Below are 18,983 nucleotides of genomic sequence, written 5' to 3'. Positions count from 1 at the left end.
AAAAAAAGTTACATATATATATATATATATATATATACACATATATATGTGTGTGTGGTTGTGTGTGTGTGTGTGTGTATAATTTTTTTTTTTTTTTTGGTGGTACTGGGGATGGAATCGAGGGGCTTTCTACCTCCGGGCTATACTCCCAGACCTATTTTTTTTTTTTTTTATATATTTGGAAACAGGGGTCTCACTAAGTTGCTAAGAGCCTTAATAAGTTGCCGAGTCTGGCTTCGAACCTGTGCGACCCTCCTGTCTCAGCCTCCCAAGCACGGGGATTACAAGCGTGTGCCACCATGTCTGGCTATATAATATATTTTTGGAGGGTACTGGGGATTGAACCCAGGTCCTCACACATGCTAGACATTCACTTTACCACTGAGCTATACCTTCAACTCCTAAATATATTTTTATGGCTAGGGCTAACTCGATTGTAGAGCTTATACAGTTCTTTCAATCAAGCTACTTTTTACGAGGAACCTCTAAGTTGGCTCTCGGGTGTACTGTAGTCTGTTTCACGGTCTGTGACAAGATATTTGCTACTAATAGCAGTTAAATTAATTACCAAAGCCGTTGAATCATTCACTTAAATTAATTGGATCAAAAGTATTGTTGAATTCCCAGCATAATGTTAATTTTGGGGGCAATCCAAAGCAGTAGCGTTAAAGCTAGCACAGGGAACAATTTTCTTAAAGTTTCTTTTGGTTAATAATTTCCTAAACTTCCTCACATCACAAAATCAGCATCAAACAGTCTTAGAGATAAAAGTATCTTAGTGACTATAAAGATTAACTTTTCTTATTTAGAGAATTAAAGAATTTATTCAAGGAAACATGAGTTTGTGGCAGAGCAATTAAGAATTTTGGTATTATTTACACTAGATTTTTTTTTTTTTTTAACAGTGATTGTCACATGAAAAAGTTAAAAGTTCCCCAAAGATTTAATGTAGAATAACGGACATCAGTGATTGGCCCCCGTGGTAAGCCATTCGGGCCGAACGGTGTGCGGGTGAGAGCAGTCTTGATGACCTCGCACATTCTGTCAACGCTAGTGACAGGAACGCCGGGCGCCAAGGACGAGAGCCCACTCTTCAGTCTCCTGTGCCTCCCCTCGCAGCTTTCTTACTCACTATCTGTGTGCTTGGTGCAAGTTCCAAGTCCTCAGCTTTTTTTTTTAAACTTGAGGTTCCTTATTTTTGGCATGAGGGTGAATTAGGATCCTACTTATAAAGGTGATTGGCCAAATAATTATTGACTGAGCTTTAGTCACGAGGATGTGGACAGTGATGCTCCATTAGCAGTCGTCAGAGATGCTGAGGTGAGCGCCAATGAGTGGTGCTCTGCCCAGCAGTCAGCGTTTGTGAGTGCATCTACAGGTGTCCTAGCTCTTCGTCTTACTTCATATGTTTACTTGAATTGAAAGGTCCCATGTGTTTTACATTTTAGTGTTAGATTAGAATCAGCCCTTTCAAAGGAAAAAAGTAATAGTACTCAAAACACTCAGTTTGGTTTATCAACATATAATTTTAGTCTTAAGGATTCTTAATACTATTTTGTTTCATTCTATTTTACCACGTAAAACATGTAAAAGGCATTATTTGGCGAAGCCTTATATATGTATTTCTTAACTTCTCTACTTAGAATTGGAGACAGAGGAGGAATAGGTATTTCTGGCATTTTTGTGTTTGTCACACCAACTCATAAAACACTTTGCCCGAACCTGAAGAAACACGCTGTGCCAGCAGAGTCTGACAGTAGACGGCCAGTGAGTATTACTTGGATGAGCAGAAACAGCTGGAGAGAGAAGCCAGTTGTTGCCAGATCGTAAACTGCCCAGGAAGAAAATTGTGTTCTTGCAACTTGTGACGTGAAACAAGAAGGAAAATTCAGATGATGTCAAAAGCGCTTGACAGTTGTCCTCTAATAATAAGAAAAAGCTGCTTCTAATTTCCTGAGTGAGCGTGTTGAGAAATGTACCTGCTCGGAGTTAAGCTCGTTTTAGTGAGTGCAAAGCTCATTTGATAGGAGCGGCCTTGCTGCAAGCACCATTCATCTCAGCTTTTGTATTTGAGGTCTGGCTTTTCCATTAAATCTGAGGAACATCAAGTTTTATGACCTCCTGGTAATGACCTCACAAGTGAACAATACTACCTATTGATGACCAGTCTAAACAAGGGAAGTTGGTTTTTTGCTGTGATAATTCATTTTATATGCCAAATAATTTAGATAACTAACTGCATGATTAAAAAGCAGTTTTTCCCCCTCTTGTCAGTAATTAGTTATAAAAGTTAAAAAATATACAAAGCATAATCCTGCCTTAAAGCTGAGTAAAAATAGGGAATATATTTGTGTAAGATTTTAAATATATAAATACATATTTAATAATTTAATAAAATATATATGTGCGTTGGCTCTTATGTGACATTCATTTTCGAAGTAGCTCAAAATTTTATACTTAAAATCACTCCCATATTTCTTTCCCCTAGGCTGTGAGGGAATGATTCTTCCATTTAAGTAATCATATAAAACATTTAATTCCTGGGATATTCCAGTTACTATGGTAGAGGGGTATATGATGAATAAGACATGGCCCTTGTGTGTTTTACCTAACAAAGAAAGGAAATTTAAAATACTTTTAAAGCTTCTTATCATAGGTTTTTACAGGTTTAAAATTAGTAAAATGCTAATGTTTAAAATAGTTGGAGATACAGGAACCTCCTAGCATGCTATGGGAATAACTGGTCTTGCTTGGGATCAGTTGGTCTGATAAGCCTGTGAGCAGAATTGATCACCATTATTATGTTCATGTTAATATCATCAAGTACTTTTTTTGTGTGTGGTCCTGGGGGTGGAACCCAGGGGCTTTCTACCTCTGCGCTGTACTCCCAGACCTATTTTATACTTTATTTAAAAACAGGGTCTCATTAGGTTGCTGAGAGCCTCACTAAGTAGCTGAGGCTGGCTTCGAACCTGTGCGATCCTCCTGTCTCAGCCTCCCAAGCGCTAGGATTACAAGTGTGCCACCACGCCCGGCTAATCAAGTACTTTTAATACTCAAGTTGCTGATAATATATTTCATTTGTTATTACATTGTGTAAATAGCTCTAAAATAGATTTTGTCTTAACTAATTTTCTGACAATTTTGGTTTCTAGGTATTATAGTATTTTCTACTAAGTCCTTCATCGATGTTATTCAGATTTTCTAAGACACTAATTTTTCAAGGCTAGGTGAATTCATTTACCGTTTTTTTTCTTCTCTCTTATTTCTCCCCACCCTACAATGGTTCTGGGGCTCCAACCCATGACCCTCAATTTGGATTCTTTTGCCCAACCTAGTTTCATTGAAGTCATACCTAATTTCATCCTCAATCTTTTGAGTAGTTGCCCTCAGATAAGGTACTTGGAGATTTTTCTTGAAGAAGTTGAAAGGTGCTTGGGGGACATAGATGTCTCTAAGAAGATCTGATGGGAAAGGAGCAGGTTTTTACTTCATTTTATTACTTTACTTTTTGTTACCTACTTGTCACCTTATTTTAAGATGTGTCACTTTAGTTAAGCTGAGACTATTGGAATTGGCATTTTTGGATTTTTGGTACTTTCTCATTAAGAAAGTTCTTGATATAATGAAGTGAAACATGGATTAGAAAAGTTCCTAGATTCTAATACTACTTTTGTTGCTTACTGTAAAATAATGTATATTTCTGGACCTTAGTTGGAATGTATGTAAAGTAAAAGAGTTGGAGTAGATAACCACCAAGATTCCTTTCAACTAGCTATGGAATTCTATGGTTCTAATTATTTTAGGAAAAGTCCCCAGGAGAAAATGAGTAATATTTTTTGTTTCTTTTCTTTCTTTTTTGTCCCTGCAGTGCTGAGTATGGCTACTCTCCCAGACCTATTTTATACTTTATTTGGAGACAGGGTCTCACTAAGTTGCTGAGAGCCTCACTAAGTAGCTGAGGCTGGCTTAGAAACTACAATCCTCCTATCTCAGCCTCCCAAATACTGGGATTACAAGTGTGTGCCACCACGCCCAGCAATATTTTTCTTTAAAAAAATTAATCTAAAAGTTTCTCTTAGTAAGGTACATAAATCTTAAATGTACACCTTGTTGAATTTTGACGTATATATATACTCTCTAAATGAGCACTCAGATCCAGAGCGAGAACCTTGTCAGTGTCCCAGAAGCCTCCCTCGTGCCTTCCCAGGCAGCCTCTGCCCTCCGGGGGCTCACTGCATTCTAGCTGCTGCCACTGCAGGTTCTTCTTCCTGATTCAGGGTGGACAACAGGCTCTCTCCAGAGCATTTTATTATAGTTCCTTCCGTAGTGTTGGCTTGAGCATTATTAGCCCATTTGAGGGATACCATTGGTTAGGAACAAAATCTCTTAAAAGAAGAAAAAAAAAAAAAAAGGAATGTGTAGTAGACTTCTCTGAGCATTTCGGTAATTACAGATTGGGGAAAATAAATCAGCTGGCAGGGACCACTGTTACTTGGATTGAGTTTTGTGGAAAATTGGTTCTGTCGAATGTTAATAATTATTACATGTAATTAAAAACAAAAACCTCTAGTCATATAACTTTGCAAAGAACTTGTTTAAAAGAAGAGTTTCTTGTTTGTAAGCACAGACATTTATGTAGCCTTTACTGGGTCCCTTAAACCTTGTGACTTTCCTAAGGTGAGGAGAAGGGGAAGCGGGCTGCTGTCGTATGCGGCATTTTGTAAACACACTTACTTTCATGGAACTGTTTTTTTAGAGGGTGTGCTGGAGCCTGGCATGCTGTAATACACCAGCTAGGAAAGTGAGCTTGGCTGAATTTCCCTTGGAGAGACAGAAGACCAAGGCCCGGTTAATTTAAGTGGCTCATTCAAGTAGATTAGAACCCATGAGAGTCCAGATTCTCTTTGTTCACTGTTCTTTCCACTGACAAAAAAGGAGAAAACATGGGCTAAATACATAAAAATGAGCTGGACGTGGTGATGTCTGCCTGTAATCTCAGTCCTTGGGAGACTGAGACAGGACTCTCAGCAATCGAGCAAGACCCTGTTTGCAAACAAAAAAACGGCTTGGGGTGTAGTTCAGAGATAGCTGGGTCCAATTCCCATTACCACAAAAACAACAAAACATTAAAATGTAAAGATTTTTGTTGTCACTTTTTTTCTTTTTTTGGTGGTAGTACGGATTTTAACTTAGGCATTCTACCTCTGAGCTACACCCTCAGCCCTATTTTATTTTTTACTTTGAAACAGGGTTTCACTAAGTTGTTGAGACTGGTCTTGAACCTGTGATATTCCTTTCTTAGCTTCCCGAGTACAAGATTTTATGTGTGTGCCATGGTATCCCACTGATATTGTCACCTTTAAATTTTGTTGAAGCTTAGTGGGTATGTGCTTGCGTGCGCGCTCGTGTGTGTGTGTGTGTGTGTGTGTGTGTATGTGTGTTATTGCAAATTGAACCCAGGGACCTTATTCTACACTTTCTGTACCCCCACCTCTTTTTATTTTTTATTTTGAAACAGGGTCTTACTTTGCTGCTGGGAATCTCACCGAGTTGTTGAGGCTGGCTTGGAACCTGTGTCCTCCTGTCTTGGCCTCTCACGCTGGGATTACAGACTTGTGTAGCCACATTTGACAAAGCTGAGTGTAGGTCATGACTCTAGATCTAATGAGAAGAGGAGTAAATGTGATCAGGCCTTGACGCTACATTAAGACATGGGATAGAGAATAGCTGCAAACAATGAATTTAGGGAATCGCTCATCTATTTTTTTGTGTGTGTGTGGTACTGGGGATGGAACCTAGGGCCTTTCTACCTCCGAGCTACACTCCCAGATCTATTGTATATTTTATTTGGAAACAGGGTCTCACTAATTTGCTGAGAGCCTCACTAAGTAGCTGAGGCTGGCTTTGAACCTGTGAGATCTCCTGTCTCAGCTGCCCAAGTACTGGGATTACGCCCAAGTACTGGGATTATGAGTGTGCGCCACCACACCCGGCTATTTTATTTCTTTTTTTAAATTGATGCATTGTAATCCTACATCTTGATGTAGGTCAGGGTGATGGAGGCACACATACACACAGTCCTTGTTGAGCCCTCCCCATTCTCAGCCCGTCCCCTCTCCCTCCCCACCTCAGTGCTCAGCACAGGGGTTGGCTGTGATGAGCTGTGTGTTTGTGCATCATGTCCCTTGAGGTGTTTCCCTCTTCAAGTCTCTCTCCCCTCTTGTCTTCCTCAGTTAGGGCCCCTCCTTCACTCCACTAAGCTTTCTCCTCCTTTGTCTGGAGTCCCTCCTGTGTCCAAATTTCTCTCTAGCTCTCACAATTGAGGGAGAACATCTGACCTTTTATTTTTTGTAAGTGACTAATCTCGCTTAGCATAGTAGCCTCCAGTTCCATCCATTTCTCTGCAAATGGCATAATCTTAATCTTTTTTTGGCTGAGTAGAATTCCATTGTGTATATATCCCATAATTTTTTTTATCCATTCTTCTGTTGACGGACAGCTTGGTATTTTCTTGATGGGAGACTTTTCTAAATGGGTACAGGTTGTGTCTTTTGACACAACTTTTTTTTTTTTTTTTCCCAAAAAGCAACTTTTGAGGTTTCTTTTGAAAGTTCATTTTTCTGTAGTGAAATATGAAGCTTTGTTTGTTTTCTGGAATCATTACTTTCTAAGAGTTGTAAATTTATTTTTATTGGTGCATTGCAATCATACATGTTAATGGGGTAGCAGATGGTGGAGGCACACATGTACACATCACTCATTTAGCCCTTCCCCACTTCCCACCCAATTTCTCCTCCCTCCTTCTCATGCAGTTGTAAATAGATGAGACATATTCTTAACTTAAAACTTAGTTTTGTACGGTCTAAAAACAGCCAGGTAAAAGTAGTATAAAAATGTACTAGAAATTATAGGGAAAGGGACTCCAAAATGTTACTTAACATGTTAAGTTAGAGTCTTAACTGAATTAAAACTTCCAAATTCCTGATATAAGAACTTAGAATTTTATATGAAGTGTGACTTAGATTGATAATTACAAAATTCTAAATGAGCATTTTATTAGATTACACATAAAATAGACTTGTCTCTTGATCATTTGTAGGCTTCTGAGTACCAGGTGATGTGAAAGTTCAAGAAATAAGACCAGTACAGTTGTTAATGCAAGAACATTTTGTGTGTGTGTGGTACTGGGGATGGAACCCAGAGGCATTCTACCTCCAAGCTACACCCCCTGCCCTATTTTTTTTTCTTTATTTTGAAAAAGGGTCTCACTAAGTTGTAGAGGCCTCACTAAGTAGCTGAGGCTGTCTGTGAACCTTGATCCTCCTGTCTCAGCCTCCCAAGTGCTGGGATTACAAATGTGTGCCACCTCACCTGGCTATGAGTAGGATCTTTTAAACTATTAACTCTAGCCATTACTTCTTTCTTGATAGCCATGTTATTATAGCTATATTAGAAAAATGGTTGAGGTATATAATATGAGTTACTGGCTGTGGCCAGTGTGTGTGTGTGTGTGTGTGTGTGTGTGTGTGTGTGTGTGTGTGTGTGTGTGTGTGTGCTCTCTTTTTAACAGATTCTATTTCTTAGTAGTTTTAGCTTCACAGCAAAATTGAGCGATAGTCTTTTTTTCTCACCCTAACCAGACAGCTTGGTAGTATTTGTTCAGAGGAATCTTTTTCTGCTGTCAATTTCAATATACGTAGAAAATATATTTTACAATCATATTTGCTTTCTCATAACTGTTCTTTTCAATGTGTTAGCATTTGTGCTGATGTAATATGTGTAACTTCATTGTGGGAGACGTGCTAAGTCAACTGAAGTGAAATACAGAGCTGTAGTGGGCTGTCCTGGGCCTAGTGAGAATGCGTATCTTATGATTTGTTAATCCGTTTTTACTGCTTCAGGATTGAGAACTTTTATGTTATTTCATATTTTGGCAGTTCAAACAAGACAAGAATTTTTTATTTGTTTTGAAGAAACTGACACAAATACTACACACATAAACAAAAAGATACATATAAATTATTAGAGCTGCAAGGAGACATTAGCTTTCTTAGACAGTATTTACATGCTTCTGTTTTGTTATTTTAAGTAATGTCTACCCTAATTGATGCATGACTTACCATACTCTTACTGGAGTTAAAGAGTAGAAATAAAATAAAAATTCACCATGTCTCACTTTTTTCCACTGTTGAAATTGGTTAGTGTTTCACCTAGCACTTTTTATTCTTGGGAGGAAAATATAGGGATTGTCTTAGGTTGAGTTACAGTAAAAGAATTGAAGACCATTAAGCTTGCATTTTCAATTTTAATATAATTACTTGTTATATATCAGCACCACAAAAACTTAGTATTATGGTATATCTTGCACTTTCAGAAAGTTCTTTTAACAGTAAAATAGGATTTCATATTGATATTTAAGAAAAAATTCTTATAGTCTGTCTTTTGATCATGTCTAGGGCTTAGATGATATTTGACATGTACTAGTGATATTTTAAGAGTATATTTACTTATTTGGGGAGGGTGTGTCTGAAATATTTTTAAAATTTTACCATAGAAAACTAAACATTCATGAAAGAGGTAATTATGTAATGAGGCCTTATATATTCATCGCTTGTCTTCACTAGTTTAATATCACAGATAATCTTATTTCATCTATAAAACCCTCATTCCTTCCTTCCGCCCTTCCAGATATCAGATAATTTCATTGATAAATATTTCAACGTGTATCTCCAAAATGAATACAAATTATTTGTATTCTCTCAGAATATTAGCCAGCTTTGTTGTGGAGAGGAAGCTCAGGAGGCTTGGAAAGAGGCCTGCCATTGCAGTTTTGCAATCAATTTGTGTTTAGAAAGATGAGAAGTTTATATACTACTCGGGGATTTGGGAGGTTGGTTCTGTAAATATATCCGTGAAAACATTTATGAATTACCGTCATGTGTAGGTGTGAAGTTATATGACAGCCTGCCTTCAGAGCCTTATCATTTGTTCCTGCCTTCCCCCCACCAAACAACTGGCTTAGTTTTCTTGTTTAAATGCAGAGAGACAGGTAGCACATAACATTTCAGGTGGCATTCTATAAGCCTGGCATGTGTCATAGAAAGAAAGGAAAGCAAAGGGCCGAGGGAAGGAGAGGGAGAAAGGTGAGAGGAAGGGGGCAGTAGGGAGCTGAGAAACCGGAAAGCGTGGCGGGCACGGCGGCGGGGTGCCAGGCTGGCGGGGTGCCACGCTGTGAGAGGCCCTCCGCCCCTGCTGCCCTCTCCTGACTTTGACGTCTCTCCTTTTCCGGGTTTTCCTGTGGTTCCTCTCTTCTTTCTTTTTGACTTTAACCTGTGGCGTTCAAGGTTTGCTTATTCCTCCTTTACAGAATGCTTTAATGAGATAGAAGTTATGAGATAGAACTTTAAAAAACTTACTATTTTTGTGCTTTATTTACTTTTGTACAGACTTAGGAATATTTTTTTGCACTAATTGAAATAATTGGGTACCTACTTTAGGCTAAGTTGAACTTCCTATACTTTGTGGATAATTATACAGTGTGTGAAAACATAAATTTTATATAGACTTTTGGATTTACTGTAGATACTTTTACTGGAAAATTGTGTAATAATCTGTTTTTCTCTGTGTTCTCTTGTCTTGCCCATTTACGGGGTGAAACTGGTTCCATTCAAATTTGCCTCTGCAGTTCACAAGATTCCTCTGTAGTTCACCTTTGGAGGTAAGTTGCCTACTTTAATACTAGAATTGCTAAGTGAGCATTGCTGTTGTACCTTTCATTAGGCATTTATTTGATGGTTGAGAAGTGGTGATTTTGAAATGGTACATATATTTTTCAGTAACAGTAATGGGATGAATACAGCTTTTTTGGGTAAAATTTCCTAGAAGGTACAGCTATTGACCTTCGTAGCTGGTCACGGCTCCTTTTAAAGTACATTTCCTACTTCAATAAGGGAGCGATCCTTCACTTTAAAGAAACTTGTATCTCTTGTTAGTTCCATAACTGTTTATTTAACTCTTTATACATTATCCTCATATTAAAGAGACCTGGAGAAGCTGTCACCAAGGAGTCTCACTTGGTGTGAGAGTGGAGGACTGTCAGGGGCCTCGCCATCGCACTAGGCTTCTTCCACTTTTCGTTTAATACTTGTCCTGTGTCGCGGTATAGAACTGAGAATCCAGTGATTAAATTGTGAGATAAAGAAAAACCATTAAGAAATTTAGAGAACCAGCTAGCCTGAGCTGCAGTTACAGAAAAACCTGTAGATGATTGCCAGACTTGGGTTGAGAGCATGCCAGTAGTTTTTAACCACATGACCTTGGGCAAATCGCAACTCCTGGAGCCTTGGTTTTTTATCTTTAAAATGCAGACGATACTTCCTATCTGACAAAAGTGTGCTGCTCAAACCCCACGCTGTCCATGCTCTGCTCCTGGGCAGGCTGCAGCCCTCGTCTGTCCCTGCCTTCACTTCCCTCTGCATATGTTGTGATCTCACTTTAGGCTCCCTTTCCCAGCCCCATGTTGTGATCTCACTTTAGGCTCCCTTTCCCAGCCCCTTCCACTATTCTGTCTCCTTTTGGGTTGCACCTCAATGTGATGTCCGCTGTAAACCCACTCTCAGCTGCTGTGCATTTTGGCAGGTGTTCCTTTTTCTGTTTCTGTAACATTGTGTTGATTTGATCATTGAAACTGTTGTTGCTGATAATGAATTTTGGCCCAGCCCAGCACATGCAGCGCTCCTGGTGGTCAGTGTGACTGGTCACCAGGGGAAACCAACCAGACCAGAGAGGCTGGGGCCATCTCTCTCTGAGAGGTTTGGTCTCATCTTCTAAGTATCTAGTGTCAAAGGGTGAGACAGTGGGAAGATTGAGTGAGACAACAGAGTGAGACAGTGGGAAGATTCTGGTTTGAAATGTGACTTATGTGGCCATGGCAAGTCCTTTAATCCTTTTGACTTTCTAATCTGAAAAATGGAGATAGTGTAAGGTCATTAAAATTAAATGAGGCAGTTTGTGGCAAATACTGATCGCAATGCCTGAAAAATAGTTTTAAATAACACTTAGGTGTAAAGTAAAAACCAAACCAAAAGAAACTTGAGCACAATAAAAATTTTATTATCTGTTCCTTTTTCCCCCCAATACTGGAAATGGAACCCAGGGACATTCTACCTCCGAGCTACACTCCCAGGCCTATTTTTTATTCTTAATTTTGAAAGAGAGTCTCAAAGGGCCTCACTAAGTAGCTGAGGCTGTCCGTGAACCGTGATCCTCTTGTCTCGGTCTCCCAAATGCTGGGATTACGAACATGCACCACCACCCTGCTTCATTCTGCTTTTTAGTGGAGCACTTTGTAGCCCTACAAGCAGTGGGAAGTATCACAAAAGATGAAAATTTAATTTGATTATGTATGTAAAGATAATTTTGCATATAAAGACAAATATAATGAAAGGACAATTTGGGAAAATGATAAAGAGATTATAGTGAATGTAATATTCTAAAATCAATAAAAACTTCTTTTGCATTAAATTTGGTTTTATCAAGTAATTGATGAGAAAATAAAAGTTGTAATCAATGTGTTTTGAAAGTCTCACCCTAATAGTAATTAAAGAAGTACAGTTTACTTAGAATTTTTTTTTTTTTGTGTGTGTGTGTGTGTGTGTGTGTGTGCTCCTGGGGGTGGAACCCAGGGGCTTTTCTACTTCTGTGGTATACTCCCAGACTTTTTTTATACTTTATTTGGAAACAGGATCTCACTAAGTTGCTGAGAGCCTCACTCAGTAGTTGAGGCTGGCTTCAAACCTGTGCGGTCCTCCTGTCTCAGCCTCCTAAGTACTGGGATTACAAGTGTGTGCCACCACACCCAGCAAGAAGTACAATTTAAAGCAATGATATGCAATTTTTTTAACCTATTAAGTTTATTATTATTATTTTTAATTTGAATGCTTGAGACACTGTGATATGTCTCTAGATTTTATCTTTTTTTATTGTGATAGTAGGGATTGAACTCAGGGGCATTCTATCTCTGAGTTACCCCCCCATCCCTATTTATTTTTTGTTTTGAAATAGGTCTAAGTGGTGGAGGGCCTCGCTAACTATCTGAGGCTGGCATTGAGCCTGTGATCCTCCTATATCAGCCCAAGTACTGGTATTGCAGGTGTGAGCCACCACGCCTGGCTAAGCTTCATTCTTTGTAGAAAGATATCCGGCCAAAGACATTAAAGCCATTATAGACAGTCACACATTGTGGCTAAATAATTGTATTACAAGAATCACTGCCAGAGAGATAATCAAAGATACGGACACTACAAAAGTGTTTATTACAGCATTATTCATGATAAAAAATGCAAACAACCTAAATGGCTAATAGTACTAAAGGAGCAGTAACTATGACACAGCCATATGATAGAGCATCCCACAACTATTAAAATGGAGATCAGGAAAGGGCACAGTGGTGCACATCTGTAATCCCAGTGCTTGAGAGGCTGGGACAGGAGGATTGCAGGTTTGAGGTTAGCCCCAACTACTTAGTGACACCCTGTTTCAAAATAAAAAGGGTTGGGGATATAGCTTGGATGTCGAATGCCCCTGGGTTAAATTCCCAGGGGATCATGAGCATATGTTTTTGGGTACATATTGGTGAATACCTATAAAATGCTTTTGCTCTATTAAGAGAAAAGCAGTATACAAAATTATATGTGTAGACCTTAATTTAAAGGCAGCTTAAGTGCACAGAAATTATTAAGTTACATGCCTTGTAATCTCAGAAATTGGGAGCTTGAGACAGGAGGATTCCAGGTTTGAGACCAGTCTTAGCAGCTTAAGACTCAATAATCTAGCAAGACCCGGTTTCAAAACAAAGGGCTGGGGGTTTAATTTGAAGATGAAATGACCATGGGTTCAGTCTCAGACTCACTCTCAATCTCTCTCCATTCCGCTCCCTCTCTCCCTCCCCTCTTTCCCCCTCCCCTTCATTCCCTCACTCCCCCCCTTCTCTTCCTTTCCTCCTCCCCCTCCCTCCCTCCCCCTCTCCCTCTCCTTTACTCCACCCCTCCTTTTCCTCCTCCTTCCCCCCTTCCCTCCCCCTCTCCCTCTCTCCTTTACTCCACCCCTCCTTTTCCTCCTCCTTCCCCTCCTTCCCTCCCCCTCTCCCTCTCTCCTTTACTCCACCCCTCCTTTTCCTCCTCCTTCCCCTCCTTCCCTCCCCTCTCTCCCTCTCTCCTTTACTCCACCCCTCCTTTTCCTCCTCCTTCCCCTCCTTCCCTCCCCCTCTCCCTCTCTCCTTTACTCCACCCCTCCACACACACAGCTTTGCCATTTCCATTTCATCCTTGGATTCTCTCAGTTGTAGAAAGGGCTCGACATGTTTAGTGATCATTTCTGTCAGTTTTCTCTACTCAGTGATTTGAAGTTGTTGGCTGAATCAATCCTAAATAGATTGATGAGTAGCACTGGGCTTATGGATATTGAGGTACAAGATGAGTTAAAGTGTTTCTCCTTTTCTGGGTGGGAAGTACTTTAAGGGTGTTGCTGCTGTTTCTCCGACTGGGAACTCCACCAGGGCTCCCTGATGGCTGAGTGAGGGCGGCTCCCCCAGCCTCCTCAGCAGCACTGAGCCCGGGAGTCCTTTCCTGTGCCACCACATGGGCCCAGAGCCCGAGCAAAGACAGGAGGTTGGGTATCTCAGTGTTTAATAGTGCTGTTAAGTTTATGTTTTAGCTGGACAAGGAAAATGATAAAAATGGTAAATATCCAGCATTACCCTAGCTTTGAGAGAAAAAAAGATTCTAGTAGCAACAATAAAATATGTGAGACTTGCAGTGGAAATTCGAGCTGACTTCAAACTTCACTGTCCACAAGAACTCTTGCGACTGAACCTCGTTCCTTTGTTGTAAGTTCTAAACAGTTAACTGCCACATGAATCTAATGAAATTGTCAGCTTATAGTAATTACATCAGTAATTTGATCCGTTGTCATTTGAGTGGGGCATGTGTGGGGAGTCAGTTACTCCCTCTGTGGGGCTGACCCTTTTACATTCCTGTGAGCTGAAGACTAATAGCACTCATTAAGCTTTATGGGGAAAGAGCTTTTGTCACCTCATCAAGTCAGGCAGCGTATTTCCATTCTATTCCTAATTTCATGTGGCTCCATAGCTGCCGATGTGCCCTCCCCTGCAAGGTTTACATCGGACCTCTGCCTTACAGACGTTTTTATTGACATTTCTGAGTCTGAATTACATTTAGTGTGGCACCACTTACAGATGTCTTCAATTAAATGTAGGTAAATAAAAGGGATTATATGTCAGAGGCCAAAGGATTCTTGAAATTCCCTTCAGAGTCGGACTTTGTCAGCCAGCCAGTCCAGTAGGGTCTCACTGTCATTTTTAGAGGCAGAGAGCTAGAGGCGAGGCTTTTATAGTAAAATTTAAGCCATGTGTGAGTGAGGTTGTGCAGGCTTCTCCTCAGGTGTATCCTTCTTTGCCTTCACTGCATATCAGTTAAAATCTTCTACATTCATAGTTGAAATAGTTACTTATTGGGTGGGAAGTGAGTACCTGCCATGTATGGGGACTGTGATTAGCACTTTTTGTCCATTAGTTATCATAGAATGTCTACCTTTTATGAAGGAAGTCAAGCCCAGAGAGGTAGGTTAGGTCAGCCAGGTCCTCAGCACACAATAATGGCAGCAGTGATGAGGTCGCACAGGGAAGGGTGTGCGCTGCCAGAGTCTGACATGAGGGGAGAGCCCGTTACTTGAAGGAGCGATGAGCAGAGAAGAGCTCAGTGAGCCTCAGGGCAGGCCTCGCAGGCCTGGGCCACTGGCTCTCCAGTCTTGCTTGTGAGGAGCCACCACGGAGGAAGCTCAGCTGCACCTCTGGCCTCTGCCCACTAGGTGCCAGCAGACCCCGCTCACCCAAGTTGCCATAAATTGTCAGGTGTCTGTAGAGGACAAAATTGTTCCCTGTTAAAAGTCACTGCCTTAGAGCAGCCTTATAAAAAGAAAAACAAACGAAAAACCGTGAAGAGGTAGACATAATAAGCCAAGATAAAATGTAACTATAGTACATTTTTAGTCTAACCGTTCCTAAAGTGTTGAGTAGCTATGTAAAGCCACTGGCCACTGTTTTGAAGTGCACAAATACAGAATCTTTCTATACAGCAGAGTTTTGATTTAGACCTTTAATGATTAATGCAATAAAACTTCATACTTTGTTGATGGGAATGTAAAATGCTACAACCACAGCTTGCTTGTTACTTAAAATCTATCTATCTATCTATATTTTTTTTGGTGGTACTGGGGATGGAACCCAAGGGCATTCTACCTCCAAGCTACACCCTACAACTATTTTTTTTATTCTTTATTTTGAAACAGGGTCAAACAGAGTCTCACTGAGTTGCAAAGGGCCTCACTAAGTAGCTGAGGCTGTCTGAGAACCTGAGATCTTTCTGTCTCAGCCTCCCAAATGCTGGGATTACAAGCGTGCGCCATCATGCCTGGCAAAATCTTAGTTATATGATTCAGAAATTCCATTTCTAGGAATATACCCAAATAAAATAAAACTATGTGTCTACATAGGCTTGTATGTGAATGCACATAGCAGCTTTATTCATACTAGCCAAAGGATGGAAAGAGTTCAAATATCTATCCACTGGTGAATGAATAAACAAAATGTGGTTTGTCCATACAGTGGAATATTATTCAGCAATAAAAAGAAATAAGCCAATACATGCTGTAACATGGATGAACCTTAAAGATAGTATACTAGGCCAAATAAGCCAGAAACAGGAGACTGTATATTGTCTGTTTCCATTTATATTAATTATCCAGAAAAGGGTATCAGAGAGCAGATCAGAGGTTGCCCAGAATGCGGGGTAGGAGTGGAACACTACAAGTGGATGGGAGGGAATTTTGGGGAATGGTGGAAATGCTCTGAAATTGGATCGTGGTGATAGTTATAGAAGTTTACACTTAAAATCATTGATGTTACTGTATGTAAAGTATACCTTGTCTTTTAACATCTCAAACTATTGTAAAAATGGTCTGGCTCAGTGTGGCATCCAACATGACTACATTCCTAATTCTGGTGTGTTATGCACAGTTTTAATATTTAAAAAGTAATATAACTTGAAATAGATGTGTTTTAATTAATATTTTAGTACCTATTTCATTAGTACTTGAAATATTAAGAAATGCAGACCATTAATACTCTTGATAGCTTCTAAAACCATTTTTCCCCCCTGAAGTGAGGAACTTTTGGCTTCTTCTCACCTGGAGCTCGGCAAAAGACTAGGCAATGGCATGTCTGTATTTGTGTATGTGCGTGCACACTTGTGTGTGTTTTGCATTAGTTGCCAGCTGCTGGTGGCAGGGGTGGGGATATCAGAGTCAGTGTGTGTGTATATGTGTATGCGTGTGAGTGAAGGACCATAAGAACCTCACTGGCTCTTCTGTCAGCTTATGTAATGTGGCTGTCAAGGTATCTTCACTGGCCAGCATTTGGAAGGAATGACTGTTACCCAAGATTGGATGTTATAGAAATGATTGGAGCTTGCATAGATAGTGGTGAGGAGATGAGGTGGGCAGAGGTTAAGCTGGAGAAGGGTACAGACAGGTTCTGGACACCGAGAGCCAGATGTCCAGAGAGCTGGGCATGGACTCGAGCTGTGGCGCGCAGGCTGGGAAGAGGGTTGAGTTGGGGAGCATTTGTCTAGTCTCTGGTCTACTGCCTGGTAGGCCAGCTGTGTTAAAAGAGACAGGGTTAGGGCAGAAAGAAGTAACCAGGGGGTGGGGGGGGCTGTTCATCCTTAGAGATGGTTATTGGGCTGCTTGGTACTGAATCATGAGAAGTGGAAAGCTAGCCTGAGGCTCCTTCCACTGGACAAAAATAGAAGTAGAAGTACGGGTTTCTAGTCACACAGGTTGGGAACAGTTGTGCGGGTTTCAGGCTGAGCCCTATGCGCTTGAGCCAGAAGTTGAGCACGCTGTTGGCCAGAGTTAGAATTCTGGAATGAAATCAGTGGGATTGCCATTTGCTCTCCCCTGCACTTGGGTCTGAGGGTAGTTCTGACTGGGGTAGGGCTGCTAGCCAAGCCAGTGGCAAAGAAATCGTTGAGCCAGAGACGTTGTTCCTCCCACGACTCATGTCAGGGGTGTGAGCACATCTTGTATGTGCTAGCCAGTGTGCTGTTAGTAGGCGAATGAATTTCTAATTAGTATTTGGAGAGCTTTAAGACAGTGTAAGTTGAAAGTATTTATCTTGTAGTAAAATGATAGTAACTAAAAGTTTTTTTTCCCCCCCGAAAACTGATCCTGTGCGTTAAAAATACCAAAATTGAGACAAAAAGAAAGCACACACCAAAAAGTGGCCACAAAGCCACTCTGTCAGAGCTTTTCTGCATGAGTTTGGGTTAGTTTAAGCATCTTAAAATCCAAGTCCATTTAAGAAATGTTGCTGGGTCAGTCTTCCTTTAGCAAGGAGTAGCATTCATCATTACTCCAGGGACCTTTTAACTGTGTTCAAAATTAGGGTCATCTTCCTTGACAGTTTTCATTGCCCATTAGATGTGCATGAATGCTTCAGAAATGTTTGAATAGTAAATCCTGGGGTGGATTAGTTTCCATGGGGACATCAGTCTTGTTTGATCTTGGCGTGCATTGAGTTCTCAGCCTGGGATGTCACTGTGGGATGTGTTTTCCCCATAAGAAAGATTGGAAAAAGCAGAAGCCTCGAATTGAACTGACATTAAATAAGGGCTCCCATAGAATAGTAACTCTAGGTTCCAAGGTGTGTGTCGTAGTACTCAATAAGTACTGACTAGTAAAACTGAGAAGTTTGGGTTCTGTTGTCTTGGTGAGCCATTTGCTTAGTACCTTACTCAAGGTCTTTTTATTGGAGAATTAGGTTTTAAAATAGAGAAGTTCAGATTAAAATCGCATCACAGATTAACAGCTTGGTTTTTATCTATTCTGCAGTAAAAATGCAGAAATAAATTCTTTTTTATTTCAGCACACTTATTAAATAAATGCATCTGCTGTAAATTTTTTCTCGGTCACATAAACATTGTAAAGTTTAGTTGAAGTTTTTGTCATTACAGTGCTTCTCGTTTTAAGTCGTAACTGATAGAGCGAACGCTTTTTGCTCTTTGAAATGCTTAGTTCCTAAGAATTAGAGAATTGAAAATGCGTCTCTTTGTTCGTCCTCTGATTTCGTAAGTTGTTGGGCCTCTCACCTCACTGTGTTGACCAGCACATGGCGACACGCTGCGGTTGTTTTCAGCACGGTGTGCCACTGCAGCGGCCTCCACTGAGGGAAGCAGTGGACGGCGAAGCGGGAAGGGCATGGCCCTTGCTCACACTGGCCCTAGCTTTCTCAACAGAGTAAGAATATCCCAAGGCTGGGCGCGGTGGGCACGCTTGTCATCCCAGCATTCCGGAGGCTGAGCCCAGAGGATCGCCCTTGGCGGCCAGCCTCAGCTACTTGTGAGGCCCTCCGCAACTCAGTGAGGCCCTGTTTCAAAATAAAGAATAAAAAATAGGACTGGGGTGTAGCACGGAGGTCGAATGGTGGCCCTGGCTTTCATCCTCAGAACTGCAAAAAAAAAAAAAAAAAAAAAAAAAATCCCAGATGAAGAGGTGTCTTAAAACTAATTGAATCGCCTGACATTCGGACACACTTTATGGCTTCTTTTAGACTGTGGCATAAGCCAAGGCAAGTGAAGTCCACTGCCTTTGTCTACAGCTTCTCTACTCCTTCAGTTTGCCTTTGCCTTTAGGTTGTGGGGTAAGCGGCCCCTTGAGCATTAGTCTACTCCCCTTTACCTTAATAAATGTTATCCCATTACCTTGCAAATACAAATGTAGATATCTCTTATTTGCTTTTAGTATGGTTTCAATCATTCCTATTATACCTTTATAAAATAATAACTTCTCTTTTCCAGAGAGAACTGGGAGGTAGATAATTGAGAACTTGTTTATACATAAGCATT

At 40.5% G+C, this 18,983-nt stretch overlaps 1 protein-coding gene across 5 annotated transcripts in view; it reads left to right on the top strand.

Annotated features, from left to right (window-relative positions):
- The window catches only part of ATE1 (arginyltransferase 1), a gene marked incomplete at both ends in the record, with an annotated part of 148,414 nt that overhangs the window by 31,080 nt on the left and 98,351 nt on the right, over nt 1-18,983 (top strand). For all 5 annotated transcript variants that reach the window (XM_080694015.1, XM_080694016.1, XM_080694018.1 and 2 more), the window contains one exon: nt 9,689-9,721. In XM_080694015.1, the coding sequence (XP_080550141.1) occupies nt 9,689-9,721 (33 nt within the window). The remainder of the gene's footprint in view (nt 1-9,688; nt 9,722-18,983) is intronic.

The sequence above is a fragment of the Muscardinus avellanarius genome (genome assembly GCF_963383645.1).
Source record: "Muscardinus avellanarius genome assembly, chromosome: 4".
Lineage (NCBI taxonomy): Eukaryota > Metazoa > Chordata > Mammalia > Rodentia > Gliridae > Muscardinus > Muscardinus avellanarius.
This window is presented reverse-complemented; position numbering and strand designations above follow the sequence as displayed.